General features: G+C 42.5%; 1 protein-coding gene across 41 annotated transcripts in view; it reads left to right on the top strand.

The window, feature by feature from the left end:
- Positions 1-21,423, top strand: part of LOC110519948 (E3 ubiquitin-protein ligase MYCBP2) — a 344,341-nt gene that overhangs the window by 34,275 nt on the left and 288,643 nt on the right. For all 41 annotated transcript variants that reach the window (XR_016494672.1, XR_016494675.1, XR_016494673.1 and 38 more), the window contains exon 4: positions 11,173-11,326. Coding sequence is in view for 37 of the 41 variants with exons in the window: in XM_090229470.1 (XP_090085596.1) it covers positions 11,173-11,326 (154 nt within the window). In the remaining 4 variants the exon portion in view is untranslated. The remainder of the gene's footprint in view (positions 1-11,172; positions 11,327-21,423) is intronic.

The raw sequence follows: 21,423 nt of genomic DNA, 5'->3' as shown, positions 1-21,423 counted from the left end.
GTATTTTTTTTTGTTTCCTTACTTTTTCAAAGTCACTGTGCATTTGGAATATGTTTTAATGGGCAGGTACCATCACGAATTTGTTTATCGAATTTGTTTATGTTTCCTTACTTTTTCAAAGTCACTGTGCATTTGCAATATGTTTCAATGGGCAAGTACCATCACGAATTTGTCATGCTCAAAATTTTTTAGATGTATTTTTTTTTGTTTCCTTACTTTTTCAAAGTCACTGTGCATTTGGAATATGTTTTAATGGGCAGGTACCATCACGAATTTGTTTATCGAATTTGTTTATGTTTCTTTACTTTTTCAAAGTCACTGTGCATTTGCAATATGTTTCAATGGGCAGGTACCATCACGAATTTGTCATGCTCAAAATTTTTTAGATGTATTTTTTTTTGTTTCCTTACTTTTTCAAAGTCACTGTGCATTTGGAATATGTTTTAATGGGCAGGTACCATCACGAATTTGTTTATCGAATTTATTTATGTTTCCTTACTTTTTCAAAGTCACTGTGCATTTGCAATATGTTTCAATGGGCAGGTACCATCACGAATTTGTCATGCTCAAAATTTTTTAGATGTATTTTTTTTTGTTTCTTACTTTTTCAAAGTCACTGTGCATTTGGAATATGTTTTAATGGGCAGGTAGGTACCATCACAAATTTGTTTATCGAATTTGTTTATGTTTCCTTACTTTTTCAAAGTCACTGTGCATTTGCAATATGTTTCAATGGGCAGGTACCATCACGAATTTGTTTATCGAATTTGTTTATGTTTCCTTACTTTTTCAAAGTCACTGTGCATTTGCAATATGTTTTAAAGGGCAGGTACCATCACGAATTTGTCATGCTATAAAAATCTTGCAGGAATGTGAAATTGACTGGCCCGATGAACTCGGGATGGCTTTGCAGTGATTCTGGGTCATCTCAATCGCTCGTTTGGGTTGATTTCAGAATGTCGCTTTTGGTGATGTTTTTTCACTATAGGATCATATTGCAAATGTACAAGAGTCAAGTGGACAAGAGCCCATCAGTCAATTAGATATCATTCTGACCACCAAACTGATACAAACTGACACCAAACCCACTTTTTCCAACTCGTTTAGTAGCCAACTATTACATACTTCAGAGCTGGTCCAAAATTCACAACGCCTTCGGTTCAAACCATAAAAAAAACATAAAACACGTAGTTACGTTCTAGCTGCGGGTCCATTTCTTATGTTATGTGTTGGCCTAGCTGAGGCGACCCCGAATCCCAAGTTTCGGCTCGATAGGTCATTTGGTGTCCGAGAAAAACCCTAATTGGTGCTGAAAATCCACTATTTTCCATGACGGGGTCCTTGAATGAGCTATCGGACAGAAACGTTGGGGTCTGTCTATATGGGCCGAGACGTTCGCAATGCACCTAGTCTTGCGACTCTGGGACATTTCTAAATGTCGTCATTTTCGTGATGCAAAAATGAATTGAAGTTATTTCAAATGTACAAGGCTGTTTCTCGGTCCGAGAACCTTCTAGAGCCACGTAACTCACCACGCACCATCTACGGGAGGTCTAGAACAGGTTTCTAAAGTTTCGGAACTCTAGGTCCGACGGTTCTTTTTTAGCTCCAACAAAGCTAACTATTGGAGCCACTGTCTGTCTCTACGCACCCCAATACGTCCCTTCATCCAAGTTGTGTTTTAGTGCAATTTATTTTTCCTTTGATTTTTTTGGGGAAAAATGATTGATTTACAGTTCATGGGGGTTGCCTAATCACACATATGAAGTTTTGGAAAGATCAGACTTTTTTTAACCCTTCGAAACAGCCCCTGAGACACCAATTATGGCACTTCTGGTTGGCACAGGAAGTTATAAATCAACACATATCCTCATTGGGGTATGCTGTTACAGAATCCTGAGTTTTAAGTCCTTACGTTAAGAATTGACTGATCTACACAGGGTTGAATGCACTATGTCTATCAAACTGCATGCATTGTATGGGTAAACACTTTTAGGGGCATTTTAACCACTTCCGGTTGGTCCAGGAAGCTTAGAATCAACACAGGTAGACCTCATAGTGGCCTGATGGACTGGTACCGAAGACAGGTTCATACGGCATTCATAACCCACATAGGCCTCAGGTTGAAATTAGGGGTGCAGGCAATGTATTCCTATGGGGAGAGATGACACTGTAATCTGTGAGATCAAAAAACACTGTTTTACTGTGAAGGGTTAATGCCACACGGTCAAGGTTAGGCTTGTTCAGATCGGGAGGACCTTAGGAACATTCATGTGGTGGAATTTTTCTTCTCACTCTAACGGTTCTCTCACTGTCACCCAAAAGCAAATGACATTGTGGTGCAGGCTTCATTTTGGGCCTACTATTGTAATGGTCGCTGCGCCTAGACCGAGCGAGCTACGGTCAAGCGGGATAGCTCGTTGAACTCAGAACAGTCTGGAGACTATGGTGATGCCATTTTTTGTGTTGATTTCAGAATGCCATTTTGGTGATGGTCCCTCTCCGTTTAAACATATTGCAAATGTACAAAAGTCAACTAGCAAGTCAGTGTCCATCAGTCAATTAGATGTCATTATGACACCAAATGGATATCAATTGACACCAAACCCACTTTTTCCTACTCATTTAGTAGCCAACTATCACATATGTCAGAGCAGGCCCATAATTCACAGCGCCTCTAGTTGAAAACATAATAAAAAGGTAAAACACATAGTTACGTTCTAGCTGCGGGTCCAGTTCGGACATTATGTGAAGTCCTATGTGAGGCGACCCCGAATCCCGAGTTTCGGCTCGATAGGTCATTTGGTGTCCGAGAAAAACCCTAATTGGTGCTGAAAATCCACTATTTTCCATGACTTGCTACGGGGTCCTTGAATGAGCTATCGGACAGAAACGTTGGGGTCTGTCTATATGGGCCGAGACGTTCGCAATGCACCTAGTCTTGCGACTCTGGGACATTTCTAAATGTCGTCATTTTCGTGATGCAAAAATGAATTGAAGTTATTTCAAATGTACGAGGCTGTTTCTCGGTCCGAGAACCGTCTAGAGCCACGTAACTCGCCACGCACCATGGCCCGGAGGTCTAGAACAGGTTTCTAAAGTTTCGGAACTCTAGGTCCGACCGTTCTTTTTTAGCTCCAACAAAGCTAACTATTGCGGCCACTGTCTGTCTCTACGCACCCCAATACGTCCCTCTATCCAAGTTGTGTTTTAGTGCAATTTTTTTTTCCTTTGATTTTTTTGGGGAAAAATGACTGATTTACAGTTCATGGGGGTTGCCTAATCACATATATGAAGTTTTGGACAGATCTGACTTTTTTAACCCTTCGAAACAGCCCCTGAGACACCAATTATGGCACTTCCGGTTGGCACAGGAAGCTATAAATCACCACATGTCTTGATTGACATGGCCACTTACAGAATCCCGAGTTTTAAGTCTTTACGTTAAGAATTGACTGATCTACACAGGGTTGAATGCACTATGTCTATCAAACTGCATGCAATGTATGGGTAAACACTTTTAGGGTGATTTGAACCACTTCCGGTTGGTCCAGGAAGCTTAGAATCAACACAGGTAGACCTCATAGTGGCCTGATGGACTGGTACCGAAGACAGGTTCATACGGCATTCATAACCCACATAGGCCTCAGGTTGAATTTTGTGGTGCAGGCAATGTATTCCTATGGGGAGAGATGACACTGTAATCTGTGAGATCAAAAAACACTGTTTTACTGTGAAGGGTTAATGCCACACGGTCAAGGTTAGGCTTGTTCAGATCGGGAGGACCTTAGGAACATTCCTATGGTGGAATTTTTCTTCTCACCCTAACGGTTCTCTCACTGTCACTCAAAAGCAAATGACATTGTGGGGCAGGCTTCATTTTGGGCCTAATATTCTAATGGTTGCTGCGCCTAGACCGAGCGAGCTACGGTCAAGCGGGATAGCTCGTTGAACTCAGCACAGTCTGGAGACTATGGTGATGCCATTTTTTTGTGTTGATTTCAGAATGCCATTTTGGTGATGGTCCCTCTCTGTTTAAACATATTGCAAATGTACAAAAGTCAACTAGCAAGTCAGTGTCCATCAGTCAATTAGATGTCATTATGACACCAAACCCACTGTTTCCTACTCATTTAGATGCCAACTATCATATATGTCAGAGCAGTCCCATAATTCACAGCGCCTCTAGTTTAAAACATAATAAAAAGGTAAAACACATAGTTACGTTCTAGCTGCGGGTCCAGTTCGGACATTATGTGAAGTCCTATGTGAGGCGACCCCGAATCCCGAGTTTCAGCTCGATAGGTCATTTGGTGTCCGAGAAAAACCCTAATTGGTGCTGAAAATCCACTTATTTCCATGCCTTGCTACGGGGTCCTTGAACGAGCTATCGGACAGAAACTTTGGGGTCCGTCTCTATGGGCCGAGCCGGTTTCAACGCACCTAGCCTTGCGTCTCTGAGACTTTTCTAAACGTCGTCATTTTCGTGATTCAAAAATGAATTGAAGTTATTGCGAATGTACGAGGCTGTTTCTCGGTCCGAGAACCGTCTAGAGCCACGTAACTCGCCACGCACCATGGCCCGGAGGTCTAGAACAGGTTTCTAAAGTTTCGGAACTCTAGGTCCGACTGTTCTTTTTTAGCTCGAACAAAGCTAACTATTGCAGCCACTGTCTGTCTCTACGCACCCCAATACGTCCCTCCATCTAAGTTGTGTTTTAGTGCGATTTTTTTTTTCCTTTGATTTTTTTTGGGAAAAATGACTGATTTACAGTTCAAGGGGGTTGCCTAATCACATATATGAAGTTTTGGACAGATCTGAATTTTTTAACCCTTCGAAACAGCCCCTGAGACACCAATTAAGGCACTTCCGGTTGGCACAGGAAGTTATAAATCAACACATATCCTCATTGGGGTATGCTGTTACAGAATCCTGAGTTTTAAGTCCTTACGTTAAGAATTGACTGATCTACACAGGGTTGAATGCACTATATCTATCAAACTGCATGCAGTGTATGGGTAAACACTTTTAGGGGCATTTTAACCACTTCCGGTTGGTCCAGGAAGCTTAGAATCGACACAGGTAGACCTCATAGTGGCCTGATGGACTGGTACCGAAGACAGGTTCATACGGCATTCATAACCCACATAGGCCTCAGGTTGAAATTAGGGGTGCAGGCAATGTATTCCTATGGGGAGAGATGACACTGTAATCTGTGAGATCAAAAAACCCTGTTTTACTGTGAAGGGTTAATGCCACACGGTCAAGGTTAGGCTTGTTGAGATCGGGAGGACCTTAGGAACATTCATGTGGTGGAATTTTTCTTCTCACCCTAACGGTTCTCTCACTGTCACTCAAAAGCAAATGACATTGTGGGGCAGGCTTCATTTTGGGCCTACTATTCTAATGGTCGGTTATTGTGTTATTTCAGAAAATCATAGAAAATCACAGAAATGTCGCAGAGCTCCGCAGCACACTTTAAAAAGATTCGTATGAACACCCTGCAACTGGATCTGTAACCGTTGAAAAAAAAAAACGCCTATTTGTGACCATCACCAATTTGTCATTGTTCCGTTTCTCTTAAATGACGATAGATAAATGGCTGGTTCTTTTTTTATTGACACCGGAGGCTCCTTGGCTTTGACCTGAAGTGGAAAAATAATTTCTCTACTTCCATTTTAAGCCTTTAATCCCAGAAAAATGGCCGTAGCTCAAAAACCGTCGAGGCCTAGACGCCATCCCGTTCGGGGCCAACTGCCCCTTGAGCCAAACCTACGCTCGCCAAGTTTCGGCTTCGAAATATTTTCAGTTTTTGAGATAAGGCCCCGTCGCGATTCGTGATGTTTTGCCAAATTGCCATATGATTCCGTATGCCATCTGGTGGGAGTGTCCGGGACGGCGGAAAAACGGTCCGAAACTTGTTTTTTTTTTTAAACGGAAACCGAAAGTCCGACAAAGTTCATTCGACGACTTCCCGGTAGGTCCGGCCCTACCGCACGGCCCGACGCCGACCGCGAATTTTACAAACGATTTCGGACGTCGGGTAAGGGACCGTACATTTGCAATATGGACTTTCTCACTGATCATACACGAAATGCCGAAATGTTCCCTTAAGGTATGAAAGGGAATGGAGGAAATCAGACATTTCCACAGTATCTACAGTGGTCTTTGAAGTGTAAAGGTCTTGATAAAACTTTAACATGCATTCATTTATTTTGGGTCCGTAGTAACCGCTACATCAGTGAAGTGGTAGAGCGAGTAGGAAGCCTATCCATGTAAGGATTCAAAATGCAGTTAAAATCTCTGCCTGTCATTACATGTGTGGTTGATAAATCTGGTAAGAGATTGAAGACATTCAGAAGAACCCTGGGTCATTGACATTCGGTGCGTAAAGATGGTTACATGTCGTGATAAAATATGGCCTATTACTGTAAGAAAGCGGCCATTGGGGTCTCGCTTATAGTTGAAATATGTTGGAATGGGACAGTTGTTTCTGGAAATTATATGGCTACACCTCTAGCCTCAGATGAAAAAGTGGATTGATAAATCTGATATCCAACTCTATTTTAATCTGTGTTGCTCAGTATGATTTATGTGCGTTTCTTATAGAAACATATCTCAGATGGGAAAAACTTTGCATCTTTTCAAATTCGTTCTCAAACCTCATATTCGTGAATGTAATGCCAGTACCCATAATAAATACTTATTTGGTCCTCAAATACATTAAAATTGTAGCAGTAGGGCTGAAGCAACACAGAGCAAAGGACACATGAAAAACAACATTCTCCACCTCCCTGTCCCTTTCCCCAAATGATGTGGAATGTAAGTTCCCCCATACACACTGTGGAACTGCTGGACACAACAAGGAGACATAGGCTAGCTAACCAATTTACAATGAAACTAAATGAGTGTACCTTCAGGTGGTCCGACTGGGCCCCCTCACCATTACAGTGCCCACTAATATTGGCACCCTTGGTAAATATGAGCAAAACAGGCTCATCCTCTTGGTCTTTCATTTAAAAATATTCACAAAAATCCAAAATTTAATTTAAGTGTAATTATTTGTAAAAATAAATAATACATTTTTGTTCATATGTGCTGCAGTTATTTGCACCCGTATACATTCTTTTGAATAAAATCTTAACTGAAGTATATTTCCCAATCCTATTTTACATTTTTAAGTTCTCCTGAGTGATTAGGAACATTTAAGAGGTAAGCCATGACTTCCTGTTTCACTGGGGTATAAATATGAGTTGTCACACAGGCCAAGTTCCCATAGTTATCCATCACCTATGGGAAAGACCTGAGAATACAGTAAAGATGTGCTACACAAGGTTGTTGAGCTGCACATCAGGAAATGGCTAGAAGAAAATAACTGTTGAAAATGCCCATTTCCAGTATCAGGACAATAATTAAAATGTTTAAAGCAACTGGAGATGTCCCCTTACAGGCCGATTGTGTGTCTATATTGACCCCACCACGCATAGTAAGGAGGTTGGCTCGAGTGGCCACAATCTCCAAAGATCACAGCTGGAGAATTGCAGACGATAGGATTGCAGACATCTTGTGGTTAGAAAGTCTCAAATTACAATCAGACACCACCTACATTACCATAAGTTGTTTGGGGAGGGGGTTGCCATAAAGCCTTTGCTGTCATCAAACTACAAACTCAAACACCTACAGCTTGCCAAACGTTACTGGAACTTGAAATGGGACCAGGTTCTATGTTCAGATGAGACGAAAATTGAGCTTTTTGGAAACAAACACCAAAGGTGGGTTTGGCGTACACAACACACTGTGTGCCCCCATGCCCCTACTTCACCACTACCACAAATCTTACAGTACTAAATCCGTGTGTATGTTATCGTGTGTATGTTATCGTGTGTATGCATGTCTGTGCCTATTTTGTTGTTTCACAGTCCCCAATGTTCCATAAGGTTAAAAAAATAAATACAAATAAATAAATAATAATAATCAAATTTAACTAATTGCATCAGTTACTTGATGTGGAATAGAGTTCCATATAGTCATGGCTCTATGTAGCACTGTGCGCCTCCCATAGTCTGGTTGTCGTGTCTTTGGCATCATTAAAGTGTAGACTGTTATTTTATCAAATCAATTCTCTGTAATTATTACTTGATTAAACTATCATATAAATGCAATTAACTAGGAAATCTGTGCACCAAGGAAAATCTTCAGATTACAAAATTAGAATTTTTCTAATATAACTGTTCAGATATTTTAATAGCTGATCAATTAGTCTTCTAATTAATTCATTAATTATTCTTTACCTCACGTTAGACTCATTCCAAACATCCTAAATTGTTGGATATCTGCACGAACCCATCCTTTACTATGAATCATCCATACACCAGTTGTCTTAATCATTTATTTACTAACTAATTAAATAATCACAGAAATGCATAAACAAACAGATTACAAGGAAATGATAGGGAAGATTCCCTAGTGGGCTAAGCCGATATGACGGCTTGGTGGACAAAGGAACGTGGGTGTGGACTGAGAAGGGCGGGAAAGACAGAGGAGTCACTACACAGTTGATAATTATATTAATTGAAATGCTAATCCTTTGCACATGAACACTCACTCATTCGGGAATAATTGCAATCAATACATATTTACGCTCAGTGTGTCGTCGTGATCTCTGTTGGAATCGTCCATCTTTGCTGGAAAGTTAATTTGAGCGTCTCTCGCTCTGCTTCCCTGAAGTCTTTCGTGGCATTTCCCGCCGTTTAGCCATAGCTCCACGTGGTATGGTTAGGAATTAAACAACCATTACAACCTTAGCCTATAATAAGGTTTTTGTGGTCTGAGCTCAACCTGTTCACCCATGACTGCGTGGCCATGTACGCCTCCAACTCAATCATCAAGTTTGCAGACGACACTACAATGGGCATTGATATGGAGTTGGTCCCCCATTTGCTCCTATATCATCCTCCAGTCTTCTGGGAAGGCTTTCCACTAGATGTTGGAACATTGCTGCGGGACTTGCTTCCATTCAGCCACGAGCATTAGTGAGTTTGGGCACTGATGTTGGCTGATTAGGCCTGGCTCGCAGTCGGCATTCCAGTTCATCCCAAAGGTGTACGATGGGGTTGAGGTCAGGGCTTTGTGCAGGCCAGTCAAGTTCTTCCACACTGTTCTCACGTTGTGCACTTGGGCATTGTCATGCTGAAACAGGAAAGGTCCTTGTCCAAACTCTTGCCCCAAAGCACAGAATTGTCTAGAATGTCATTGTATGCTGTACCATTAAGATTTATCTTCACTGGAACTACGGGGCCTAGACTGAACCATGAAATAAAGCCCCAGACCATTTATTACTCCTCCAACAAACTTTACAGTTGGCACTATGCATTGGGGCAGGTAGCGTTCTCCTGGCATTCGCCAATCCCAGATACATCCGTCAGACTGCCAGATGTTAAATCGTGATTCATTACTCCAGAGAACTCGTTTCCACTGCTCCAGAGTCCAATGGAGGTGAGCTTTACACCACTCCATCTGACGCTTGGCATTGTGATCTTAGGCTTGTGTGCTGCTGCTTGGCAATGGAAACCCATTTCATGATAATCCTTGTGCCGACGTTGCTTCCAGAGGCAATTTGGAACTCAGTAGTGAGTGTTGCGACCTAGGACAGATGCTTTTTTACATGCTTTAGCTTTTGGAGTTCCCATTCTGTGAGCTTGTGTGGCCTACCACTTTGCGGCTGAGTCGTTGTTGCTCATAGACGTTTCCATTTTACAATAGCAGCACTTACAGTTGACAGGGGCAGCTCTAGCAGGGCAGAAATTTGACAAACTGACACACAGCTTAATTGTATTGATTGCATAATAGGCTACTCTCTATTTGATGCAACTGAAATATGATCAGATGTTCAATAGAAAGTTAGCCTATGTTAGCCTACAACAAAACGGTAGCCTGGTATACTATAAAGCTGAGGGATGGGGCCGTAGAAAAGTAACCACTCTGAAGGACTGACAATCCATGAGATCAACATTATAGTGATCTGCATGGTAATACCACGGTTCTATATAGATTAACTTTTTGTTATAACTGCTGCGCATGTAAGTTCCTTTCTTTAAATGCAACTTATTTTCCACCTCAATCAAGAATATTTTTGAATTCCCTGCGCCACCTTTTCAGCTGAATGGGGGGGGGGGGTGGAGTTCCGTGAGGGGAGCCACTTTGCCATAACAGGTTTTAACCTTGGACACAATAAAATATTCCCTCCATTTATCCAATAAAATATATTATAGTACTCTTCTACCTCATTCTGTAGCGGAACGGGCCAATTAATGAACCAATAAGGACGAACAAAAACAAGCTCCTCACGCTGATGAGGACACAGTAACCTTTTCTTTACTTAGGGTACCAAATGGTACCCTATTCCATATGGTGTGCACTACTTTTGAGCAGGGCCCATAAGGATTCCAATCGGGCTCTGGTCAAACGTAGTGCACAATTTAGGGGATAGGATGCTATTTGGGACTGCCTTAATTCTGTTCTAACAGGCAACTCTGAGAGGCAGGCCTTTCTAGGCCAAATCGTTACCTTTAACTTTCCCTCTCAGAGAGAAGCTATCGTTATAGGCTCATCAGAATGGATGTTAAACTTGGCTGTAATGCCCACACTGTACAGACTGTTCAGGCTCAGAGCCTAGTAGAGGGAACCGAATGTTCTCTGGGGTCAAGTTCATTAGAGTAAACTGCAACAAAATGTTTTGCAACGGAAGTGAACATTTTTATGTCAGGTAAATGGTCCTCCCTGTCACAATACATTTTCGTCCGTTAGGGCCTAATAAAGAAGACGTGGGTTGTTGGATGTTTGGAAGGGGACGGGGATAATAGGAGAGCGCAGAAGTCCATTTGAACCTTTGCGTAATCCTCCGATTAATAAAACTCAAAGATGCCTGCATAGAACCCAATAAATGTGAATGTGTGTGTTTTGAATTTTTTGTCTAGCCTAGTTTTGTGGGTTGAGTGTTATTTAGGCTTAACCTCTGGGTTTTAGCTGAGGTGGTACCAGTGACTTCCTTTCTCTCTAGATCGTTTGCACTGGGCTATGTTGAGTCTTTAAGCCTCTTTGGTGTGTGTGATATTTTGAGTTCTGTCTGTTGTAGTTTATCTGATAACTGTATTGTGTGTTTCTCTTTCAAGATCATTGGCATCGGTCTGTGTGGGGTGTTTGAGCTGATCAAGGAGACGCGGTTCTCCCACCCTTCCCTGTGTCTGCGCAGCCTTCAGGCCCTGCTGCATATGCTGCAGGGACAACAACCAGAGGGCTTCCAGACGGAACCTCCTGATGTACTTGGTGAGTACTAATAATACTATTACTGCTACTACTGCTAATATATTTATTTTATATAGAGCTTTCATTACTAGTATAATCTCAGTCACTTTAAAAACAAAATAAAACAAATTAACAAAACAAATATAGGTATTTGGGCGATGGTCTTCTACGTCTTCAGTTCCGAAAGGTATTATCTTGAGAGGAGGGGGCATAGATGGTAAAGCCAGGCAGGGAAGTAGAGACATCTGGCAGACAGGCCACAGAGCTCCTCAATGTGCAACGTGTCATATTTTGATAATCACAACTTCACCGTAGGTAGGCAGGCTGGATCTTCCACTACTGAAATGTAGCACCCACATGGGTGATGCTTCAATGACTGTAAAAGCGCCAGTAAGACCACCACACCTCAGCAGTGGTCCAGAAAAGCCCCAAATGAAGTGAGACTTCATCCCAGCCACTTCTCTCTAGGAACTTGGTCAGGGAGCTAAAAAGCTGATGCTGATGGTGTTGCTGAATCATTCAAACCATATTAGTTAGCTAGCCAAGCCAAATATAAACTGACTTGCCATAATCAGTCCTGCAATTCTGTCTCACCACCAGATAGTTCAGTTAATCTATCAACAAGTTATCAAAACAATTATACAAATAAAAAATAAATTGATAAAAATATAATAATCCATTAACACTCAAAAACCTGTTTGCTAAAAGTGAGTTACAAGCTAATACGTCTCTTTTATCGTCAAAACAAAAGATGCCCAATCATGCAATGCCTCAGACGAGGCATGGAAAAGTGACCCCCTCTCACAACCTGTCGGTCTCAGCAGATGCTAGCTCAAAGAAGCACCAGCATGGTTCAGAATGGGTATGGCCAAAAGTATTACAAAAATTCAAGAGACAATTTCTGAACGCCTCATCAAAATTGATGTGCTGGTTGATAAACTCCACGAAGACCAGAAAGTCACAAAGGGACGAGTGACAAAGTCAGAAGACCATGCTGACCACCAGGCTGCTATCCTGGAAGTCCACGAGGACGTGTATCAAAAGCACAAGAAGTTGGAGGACTCCGTTTTGACACAGAGGATACATTTGAACCTTACAGGAATGTCCAAAGCGCTCAAATTTCCTGAAGGCAAGAGAGCCCATCGCGAGAGAGCCCATCGTACACTATGGAGAAATGCACCCAGGGCGTTTGTTATTAAATCGCTACAGTACCGAGACACTGTCCGCATCCTCGCTGCTGCCCGAGCAAAGGGAGAGCTGAAGTATGGAGATGCGAGAATTTTTCCTGCTCTTTCTCCCATACAACATGAGGAGGACGGCTTTCTCCCCTTTCGAGGCTTCTGTGGCAGTCTGGCTTGCCGGCTTTGTGGATCGAAACCAAGAATGGTGAGCACACTGATTCTGTGAAGATGTCTGAAGCATTCATGAGGAAGAAACTCCCTGACTTGTTCACTCCGACATCATGAGGAACTGAATTTCAAACTTGGATACAGTGGATAGTGAACTGTTAGAACATGGCGATATAATGAAATGACTCCGATATGATCGACTGTCTGGCTGACAAGATGGGTAACTTGACAATGAGTAGTGAGGTAACGTTGGAACATGGCTAATGTTGGCTGCGCTATTTAGCCAGCTAGCTAAGTTTACATTAGTGTGACTATAGCTACACAGCATAGTCACACTATGTCAGGTAGTTCCATTTTTTTTGTATGCTTTTATTTTTCGCATAGAGATCCAGTCGGATTTGGTTAAATAGTTGTGGCTGTGGAATGGGTTTCAAGCCCAAGTTGTTCATATTACTTCAGGGTATTTTACCAACGTTTTCTGTCTTGTTTATCATTAGTGATTTATGCTAACGTTAGTGATACCGAGGCAGGAATGAGCTACACACTAGCTGGCACTAATGTTAATGTTTCCCATGCCAATAAAGCCCCTTGAATTGAATTAAAGCTAGCTGGCCGCTTATAACGTTAGCTTTGGGCAACAGGGTTAAGTAGCTGGCAAGCTATTTATTTTCATGAACTGAAGTTCAATTTCAATAGATGAACAACAAGTGGCAACCTAGCTAATACTTACTCACAAGGATTCCTAAATCATTGCTAAGAATAATGAAAATGACGGCAGTTTCTACTGGTCATTGTTTTCAGTCTGGTTGTATTGGTGCTAGCTAGGTACCAAGCTAAAGCTAGTTACCCCAGAAGTTGCAGTCAAACAAATTATGCTTTATTACCAAGCGGTATTGTAAACACATAATTTGTGACCTGTGTTTTCTTGTTTGCAGACTTTTTTTGTACAGCTTTGACAGTGCTACTGTATATTTTTTGACACGCAAAGACCCAAACAACGTTCCATAGTATGCATGTCGTGACGCAAATAGCAGTGACGCTATTACTGTGTATCTCCGGTAGGGCAACATCTGAAAAATAGAGCACTTGGTAGTGTGTACCGGTGCTCGACCTGTCGGCAAAAGCCAACATCACCCACGACAGAACGGTTGATTGTCAAGGGCAATGAATTCCATTATCTTGGCGTTAATGGATTTCACCTTTAAGTTGTCTTGCTGAAATGTTCTTACTCTTTCAAATGACTGCTCGACTTGTTGACTGTTAGCCCACAATGTCTGCTGTGTGGATCGATGTTAGGAATGCTGTGTTGCAAGTATTGCGTAACGACGTCATGTATCTATCTACGTTATATATGTATGCACATCGGCGTTAAACTAGACATCCGATATGTGCACCCCATGGCTCATCTAGAGTTAACATTTCTTATTCCTGCAGGGAAATAAGCAAACATTTCGCTACACCCATTTCGCTACACCCGCAATAACATCTGCTAAATATGTGTATCATTAAAATTGTATTTGATTTGAATGGAACTTTAACTACTGGGTGTAAGTATTTATCCAGATCTTTATCGGGTCATTCAGCCCTGCTGGCTTCATAACCAGTCAGTAAAACGCTTCAAGAAGGTAAGGTTTGGCACTTACTAAATAAATAATCCTACATTTGTAACATTTCTGAACACTCATATCAACATATTTTTTAGCACCAATAACAACTCTGCCTCCCTATACATTCTTATAAGGTTCTTAAGAGAAAAGCCCACTCTCCCCTAACAAATGCCTTCTCAGCATCTGAGACCGCAGCGGTAGAAACTGTATTTGAGCGGTTTAACCACATTTGATGTAAGAGCCTCTTCATATTATCAGTTGAGGTTCTTAATAAATCCTAATTGGTCACTAAGTATAATAATAGGTAGTGCCTTCTCTAAGCGTATCGCAAGGGTCTTAGTAAGAATCTTGCAATTCGCATTAAGTAGGCTGATTGCTCTAAAATTCCCAGGTTCTGTAGTATCTCTATCCTTTATAGGAATCGGCAATATCAAAGCCTCATTAAAGGTGTGCGGAAGGGAGCCATTTTTAAATGCCTCCTGGTAAACCACTGTCAATACAGGTTTAATAATGTTAGTATACAGTACCTGTTAAAGTTTGGACACCTATTCATTCATGGGTTTTTCTTTATTTTTACTGTTTTATACATTGTAGAATAATAGTGAAGATTTCATAACTATGAAATAACATATGGAATCATATAGTAACAAAATGTGTTAAACAAATCAAAATATATTTTAGATTCTTTAAAGTAGCCACCCTTTCTTTGCCTTGACGACAGCTTTGCGCACTCTTAGCATTCTCTCAACCAGCGTCATGAGGAATGTCCAACAGTCTCCTTCATTCTGCGGTCCAACTCATCCCAAACCATCTCAATTTGGGTTGAGGTCAAATCAAATCCAAAACAAATTGTATTTCTCACATACACATGGTTAGCAGATGTTAATGCGAGTGTTGCGAAATGCTTGTGCTTCTAGTTCTGACAATGCAGTAATAACCAACGAGTAATCTAACCTAACAATTTCACAACAACTACCTTATACACACAAGTGTAAAAGGATGAAGAATATGTACATAAAGGTATATGAATGAGTGATGGTACAGAACGGCATAGGCAAGATGCAGTAGATGGTATCGAGTACAGTATATACATATGAGGTGAGTAATGTAGGGAATGTAAACATATAAAAGTGGCAATGTTTAAAACCTCTTGGTGTTAGGGGGCAGTATTTTCATTTTTGTACAAAACATTTTTGTCAGGAAAATATGCTAGAATATGCATATAATTGACAGAAAACACTCTAACGTTTCCAAAACTGTAAGGATATTGTCTGTGAGTATAACAGAACTGATGTTGCAGGCGAAAGCCTGAGAAAAATCCAGACCGGAAGTGCCCCAGGTTTTGAAAGCGCTGCGTTCCAATGACTCCCTATTCCACTGTGAATGTACCATCAACGAGCTTACGCTTTCTACGTATTACCCAAGGTGTCTACAGAATTGTGACTTAGTTTTACGCATTTCTGTTGAAGAATAGCCATAGGCGGACACATTGCGTAAGTGGTCACATGGTGGCTCCGAGAGAGATTCTCGTGTAAAATACAAAGGTAGCCATTATTCCAATCGGTCCTAGTGAAAAACGAATTGTCCCAACGGATATATTATCGAATAGATATTAGAAAAGTCTCGTGAATGGAAACATCCGAAGTTCATCAAAGGTGCGGCAGGGTAGCCTAGTGGTTAGAGCGTTGGACTAGTAACCGAAAGGTTGCAAGTTCAAACCCCCGAGCTGACATGGTACAAATCTGTCGTTCTGCCCCTAAACAAGGCAGTTAACCCACTGTTCCTAGGCCGTCATTGAAAATAAGAATTTGTTCTTAACTGACTTGGGATGGGGTGTCACTACATGTTAGTGGCTAATGATACATGTATTACATGAAGATGGCAAGATGCAGTAGATGTTATGGAGTACAGTCTATACATATGAGATGAGTAATGTAAGGTATGTAAACATATTAAGTGGCATTGTTTAAAGTGGCTTGTGATAAAAAAAAATTACATCAATTTTTCCAATATTAAAGTGGCTGGAGTTGAGTCAGTATGTTGGCAGCAGCCACTCAATGTTAGTGGTGGCTGTTTAACAGTCTGATGGCCTTGAGATAGAAGCTGTTTTTCAGTCTCTCGGTCCCAGCTTTAATGCACCTGTACTGACCTCGCCTTCTGGATGGTAGCGGGGTGAACAGGCAGTGGCTCGGGTGGTTGTTGTCCTTGATGATCTTTATGGCCTTCCTGTGACATCGGGTGGTGTAGGTGTCCTGGAGGGCAGGTAGTTTGTCCCCGGTGATGCGTTGTGCAGACCTCAGTACCCTCTGGAGAGCCTTACGGTTGTTGGCGGAGCAGTTGCCGTACCAGGCGGTGATACAGCCCGACTGGATGCTCTCGATTGTGCATCTGTGAAGGTTTGAGAGTGCTTTTGGGTACAAGCTGCATTTCTTCAGCCTCCTGGGGTTGAAGAGGTGCTGCTGCGCCTTCTTCACCACGCTGTCTGTATTGGTGGACCAATTCAGTTTGTCCGAGATGTGTACGCCGAGGAACTTAAAAATGACTACCCTCTCCACAACTGTCCCGTCGATGTGGATAGGGGGGTGCTCCCTCTGCTGTTTCCTGAAGTCCACGATCATCTCCTTTGTTTTGTTGAGTGTGAGGTTATTTTCCTTACACCACACTCCGAGGGCCCTCACCTCCTCCCTGTAGGCCGTCTCGTTGTTGATAATCAAGCCTACCACTAGTGTCGTCTGCAAACTTGATGATTGAGTTGGAGGCGTGCGTGGCCACCCAGTCGTGGGTGAACAGGGAGTACAGGAGAGGGCTCAGAACGTACCCTTGTGGGGCTCCAGTGTTGATGATCAACGGGGTGGAGATATCGTTACCTACCCTCACCACCTGGGGCCGGCCTGTCAGGAAGTCCAGTACCCAGTTGCACAGGGCGGGGTCGAGACCCAGGGTCTGGAGGGTACTATGGTGTTAAATGCTGAGCTGTAGTCAATGAACAGCATTCTCACATAGGTATTCCTCTTGTCCAGATGGGTTAGGGCAGTGTGGTTGCGATTGCGTCATCTGTGGACTTATTGGGGCGGGAAGCAAATTGGAGTGGGTCTAGGGTGTCAGGTAGGGTGGAGGTGATATGGTCCTTGACTTGTCTCTCAAAGCACTTCATGATGACGGAGGTGAGTGCAACAGAGGGCGGTAGTCGTTTAGCTCAGTTACCTTAGCTTTCTTGGGAACATGAACAATGGTGGCCCTCTTGAAGCATGTGGGAACAGCAGACTGGGATAAGGATTGATTGAAAATGTCTGTAAACACACTAGAGGTCGATTATGATTTTTCAACGCCGATACCGGTTAAAAAAATGTTTTAATGACAATTAGAACAATACTGAATGAACACTTATTTTAACTTAATATAATACATCAATAAAATCAATTTAGCCTCAAGTAAATAATGAAACATGTTCAATTTCGTTTAAAAATGCAAAACAAAGTGTTGGAGAAGAACGTAAAAGTGCAATATGTGCTATGTAAGAAAGCTAACGTTTCAGTTCCTTGCTCAGAACATGAGAATACATGAAAGCTGGTGGTTCCTTTTAACATGAGTCTTCAATATTCCAGGTAAGAAGTTTTAGGTTGTAGTTATTATAGGACTATTTCCCTCTATACCATTTGTATTTCATTAACCTTTGACTATTGGATGTTCTTATAGGCACTTTAGTATTGCCAGTGAAACATTATAGTTTCCGTCCCTCTAGTTAGCGCGCGCTAACTAGCTAGCCATTTCACCTCGGTTACACCAGCCTCATCTCGGGAGTTTATAGGCTTGAAGTCATAAACAGCGCAATGCTTGACGCCCAATGAAGAGCTGCTGGCAAAACGCCCAATGAAGAGCTGCTGGCAAAACGCCCAACGAAGAGCTGCTGGCAAAACGCCCAATGAAGAGCTGCTGGCAAAACGCCCAACGAAGAGCTGCTGGCAAAACGCACGAAAGTGCTGTTTGAATGAATGTTTACGCGCCTGCTTCTGCCTACCACCGCCCAGTCAGATACTTGAATGCTTGTATGTGCAGTCAGATTATATGTAACGCAGGACATGCTAGATAATATCTAGTAATATCATCAACCATGTGTAGTTAACTTGTGATTATGATTGTTTTTTATAAGATAAGTTTAATGCTAGCTAGCAACTTACCTTGGCTTACTGCATTCGCTTAACAGGCAGTCTCCTTGTGGAGTGCAACGAGAGAGAGGCAGGTCGTTATTGCGTTGGACTAGTTAACTGTAAGGTTCTCAGCTCGGATTCAATCTTGCAAGGTGAAAATCTGTTGTTCTGCCTCTGAACAAGGCAGTTAACCCACCGTTCCTAGGCAGTCATTGAAAATAAGAATGTGTTCTTAACTGACTTGCCAAGTTAAATAAAGGTATAAATTCAAAAAATAAATAAATAAATTCAAAAAACTGCAAATTGGCACCAAAAAATAGCGATTTCCGATTGTTATGAAAACTTGAAATCGTCCCTAATTAATCCGATTAATCGGTCAACCTCTAAATTACACCAGCCAGCTGGTCTGCGCATGCTCTGAGGACGTGGCTGGGGATGCCGTCTGGGCCTGCAGCCTTGCGAGGGTTAACACTTTTAAATGTTTTACTCACGTCGGCTGCAGTGAAGTAGAGTCCACAGGTTTTGGTAGCGGGCCGCGTCAGTGGCACTGTATTGTCCTCAAAGCGAGCAAAGAAGTTGTTTAGTCTGTCTGGGAGCAAGACATCCTGGTCTGCGACGGGGCTGGTTTTCCTTTTGTAATCTGTGATTTACTGTAGAACGTGCCACATACCTCTTGTGTCTGAGCCGTTGAATTGCGACTCTACTTTGTCTCTATACTGACGCTTAGCTTGTTTGATTGCCTTGCGGAGGGAATAGCTACACTGTTTGTTTTCGGTCATGTTTCCGGTCACCTTGCCCTGGTTATAAATAAAGGTACAAAATAAATAAAAATAAGCAGTGGTTTGTGCTTTCAGAGTTGCGCGAATGCTGCCATCAATCCACAATTTCTGGTTTGGGAATGTTTTTATTGTTGCTGTGGGTACGACATCGCCGATGCACTTGCTATTAAACTCGCTCACCGAATCGGCGTATTCGTCAATGTTGTTTTTTTTGTTTTTTTTACCCCCTTTTTCTCCCCAATTTCGTGGTGTCAATTGTTGTAGTAGCTACTATCTTGTCTCATCGCTACAACTCCCGTACGGGCTCGGGAGAGACGAAGGTTGAAAGTCATGCGTCCTCCGATACACAACCCAACCTAGCCGCACTGCTTCTTAACACAGCGCGCATCCAACCCGGAAGCCAGCCGCACCAATGTGCCGGAGGAAACACCTTGTACCTGGCACAATGTTGTTGTTTGATGCAATGCGGAACATATCCCAATCCACGTGATCGAAGCAATCTTGAAGCGTGGAATCAGATTGGTCGGACCAGCGTTGAACAGACCTGAGCGCGGTAGCTTCCCGTTTTAGTTTCTGTCTGTAGGCAGGGAGCAACAAAATGGAGTCGTGGTCAGCTTTTCCGAAAGGAGGCCGGGGGAGGGCCTTATATGCGTCGCGGAAGTTAGAATAACAATGATCCAGGGTTTTACCAGCCCTGGTAGCACAATCGATATGCTGATCGAATTTAGGGAGTCTTGTTTTCAGATTAGCCTTGTTAAAATCCCCAACTACAATGAATGAAGCCTCAGGATATGTGGTTTCCAGTTTAGAGTCAAATAAAGTTTGTTCAGGGCCATCTGTGTCTGCTTGGGGGGAATATATGCTGCTGTGATTATAATCGAAGAGAATTCTCTAAGTAGATAATCGACATTTGATTGTGAGGAATTCTAAGTCAGGTGAACAAAAGGACTTGAGTTCCTGTATGTTGTTATGATCACATCACGTCTCATTAATCATAAGGCATACCCCCCCGCTCCTCTTCTTACCAGAGCGATGTTTGTTTCTGTCGGCGCGATGCGTGAAGAAACCGGCTGGCTGTACCGACTCCGATAGCGTGTCGAGTGAGCCATGTTTCCGTGAAGCAAAGAACTTTAGTCTCTTACGTCCCTCTGGAATGCTACCCTTTGCTCGGATTTAATCAACCTTGTTGTCAAGAGACTGGACATTGGCAAGTTGTATGCTTGGGAGCGGTGCGCCATGTGCCCGTCTCCGGAGCCTGACCAGAAGGCCCCTTTTACGGCGTCGTTGTTTTGGTTCGCCGGCTGGGTTCGCCACCCATGTCGTATTCCTGGTCATAATAATGGTGAGTTGACGTTGCTCTTATATCCAGTAGTTCCTCCCGACTGTATGTAATAAAACCTAAGATTAGCTGGGGTATCAATGTAAGAAATAACAAGTAAAAAAAACAAAATACTGTATAGTTTCCTAGGAATGCGAAGCGAGGCGGCCATCTCTGTCGGCGCCGGAAGTAGACAGGTGATTGTGGAGGCCAGGTCATCTGATGTAGCACTCATCACTTTCCTTCTTGGTCAAATAGCCCTTACACAGCCTGGAGGTGTCCTGAAAAACAGGACCATCGGGTTCCCTCTAAGCGCAAACCAGATGGGATGATGTATCGCTGCAGAATGCTATGTTAGCCTTGCTGGTTAAGTGTGCCCTTGAGTTATAAATAACTCACCGACAGTGTCACCAGTAAAGCACCTTCACACCACCACCTCTTTGCTTCATGTTGGGAACCACACATGCGGAGATCATTCGTTCACCTACTCTGCGTCTCACAAATACACGGTGGATAAAACCCAAAATCTCAAATTTGGACTCCAGACCAAAGGACAGATTTCCACCGGTGTAATGTCCTTTGCTCGTGTTTCTTGGCACAAGCAAGTTTCTTCTTCTTATTGGTGTCCTTCAGTAGTGGTTTCTTTGCAGCAATTCAACTATGAAGGTCTGATTCACGCAGTTTCCTCTGAACAGTTGATGCTGAGATGTCTGTTGCTGGAACTCGGATGCATTTATTTGGGCTGCAATCTGAGGCGGGTAACTCTAATGGACTTATCCTCGACAGCAGAGCTAGCTCAGGGTCTTCCTTTTCTGTGGCGGTCCTCATGAGAGACAGTTTCATCATAGCCTTGATGGTTTTTTTGACTGCACTTGAAGAAATTTTCAAAGATATTTAAATTTTCCTTATTGACAACC

This window comes from Oncorhynchus mykiss, chromosome 3, assembly GCF_057628025.1.
Source record: "Oncorhynchus mykiss isolate SJ-2025 chromosome 3, ASM5762802v1, whole genome shotgun sequence".
In the NCBI taxonomy this organism is placed as follows: Eukaryota; Metazoa; Chordata; class Actinopteri; order Salmoniformes; family Salmonidae; genus Oncorhynchus; species Oncorhynchus mykiss.
The sequence above is the reverse complement of the archived record's forward strand: the minus strand, read 5'-3'. Positions and strand labels throughout refer to the sequence as shown.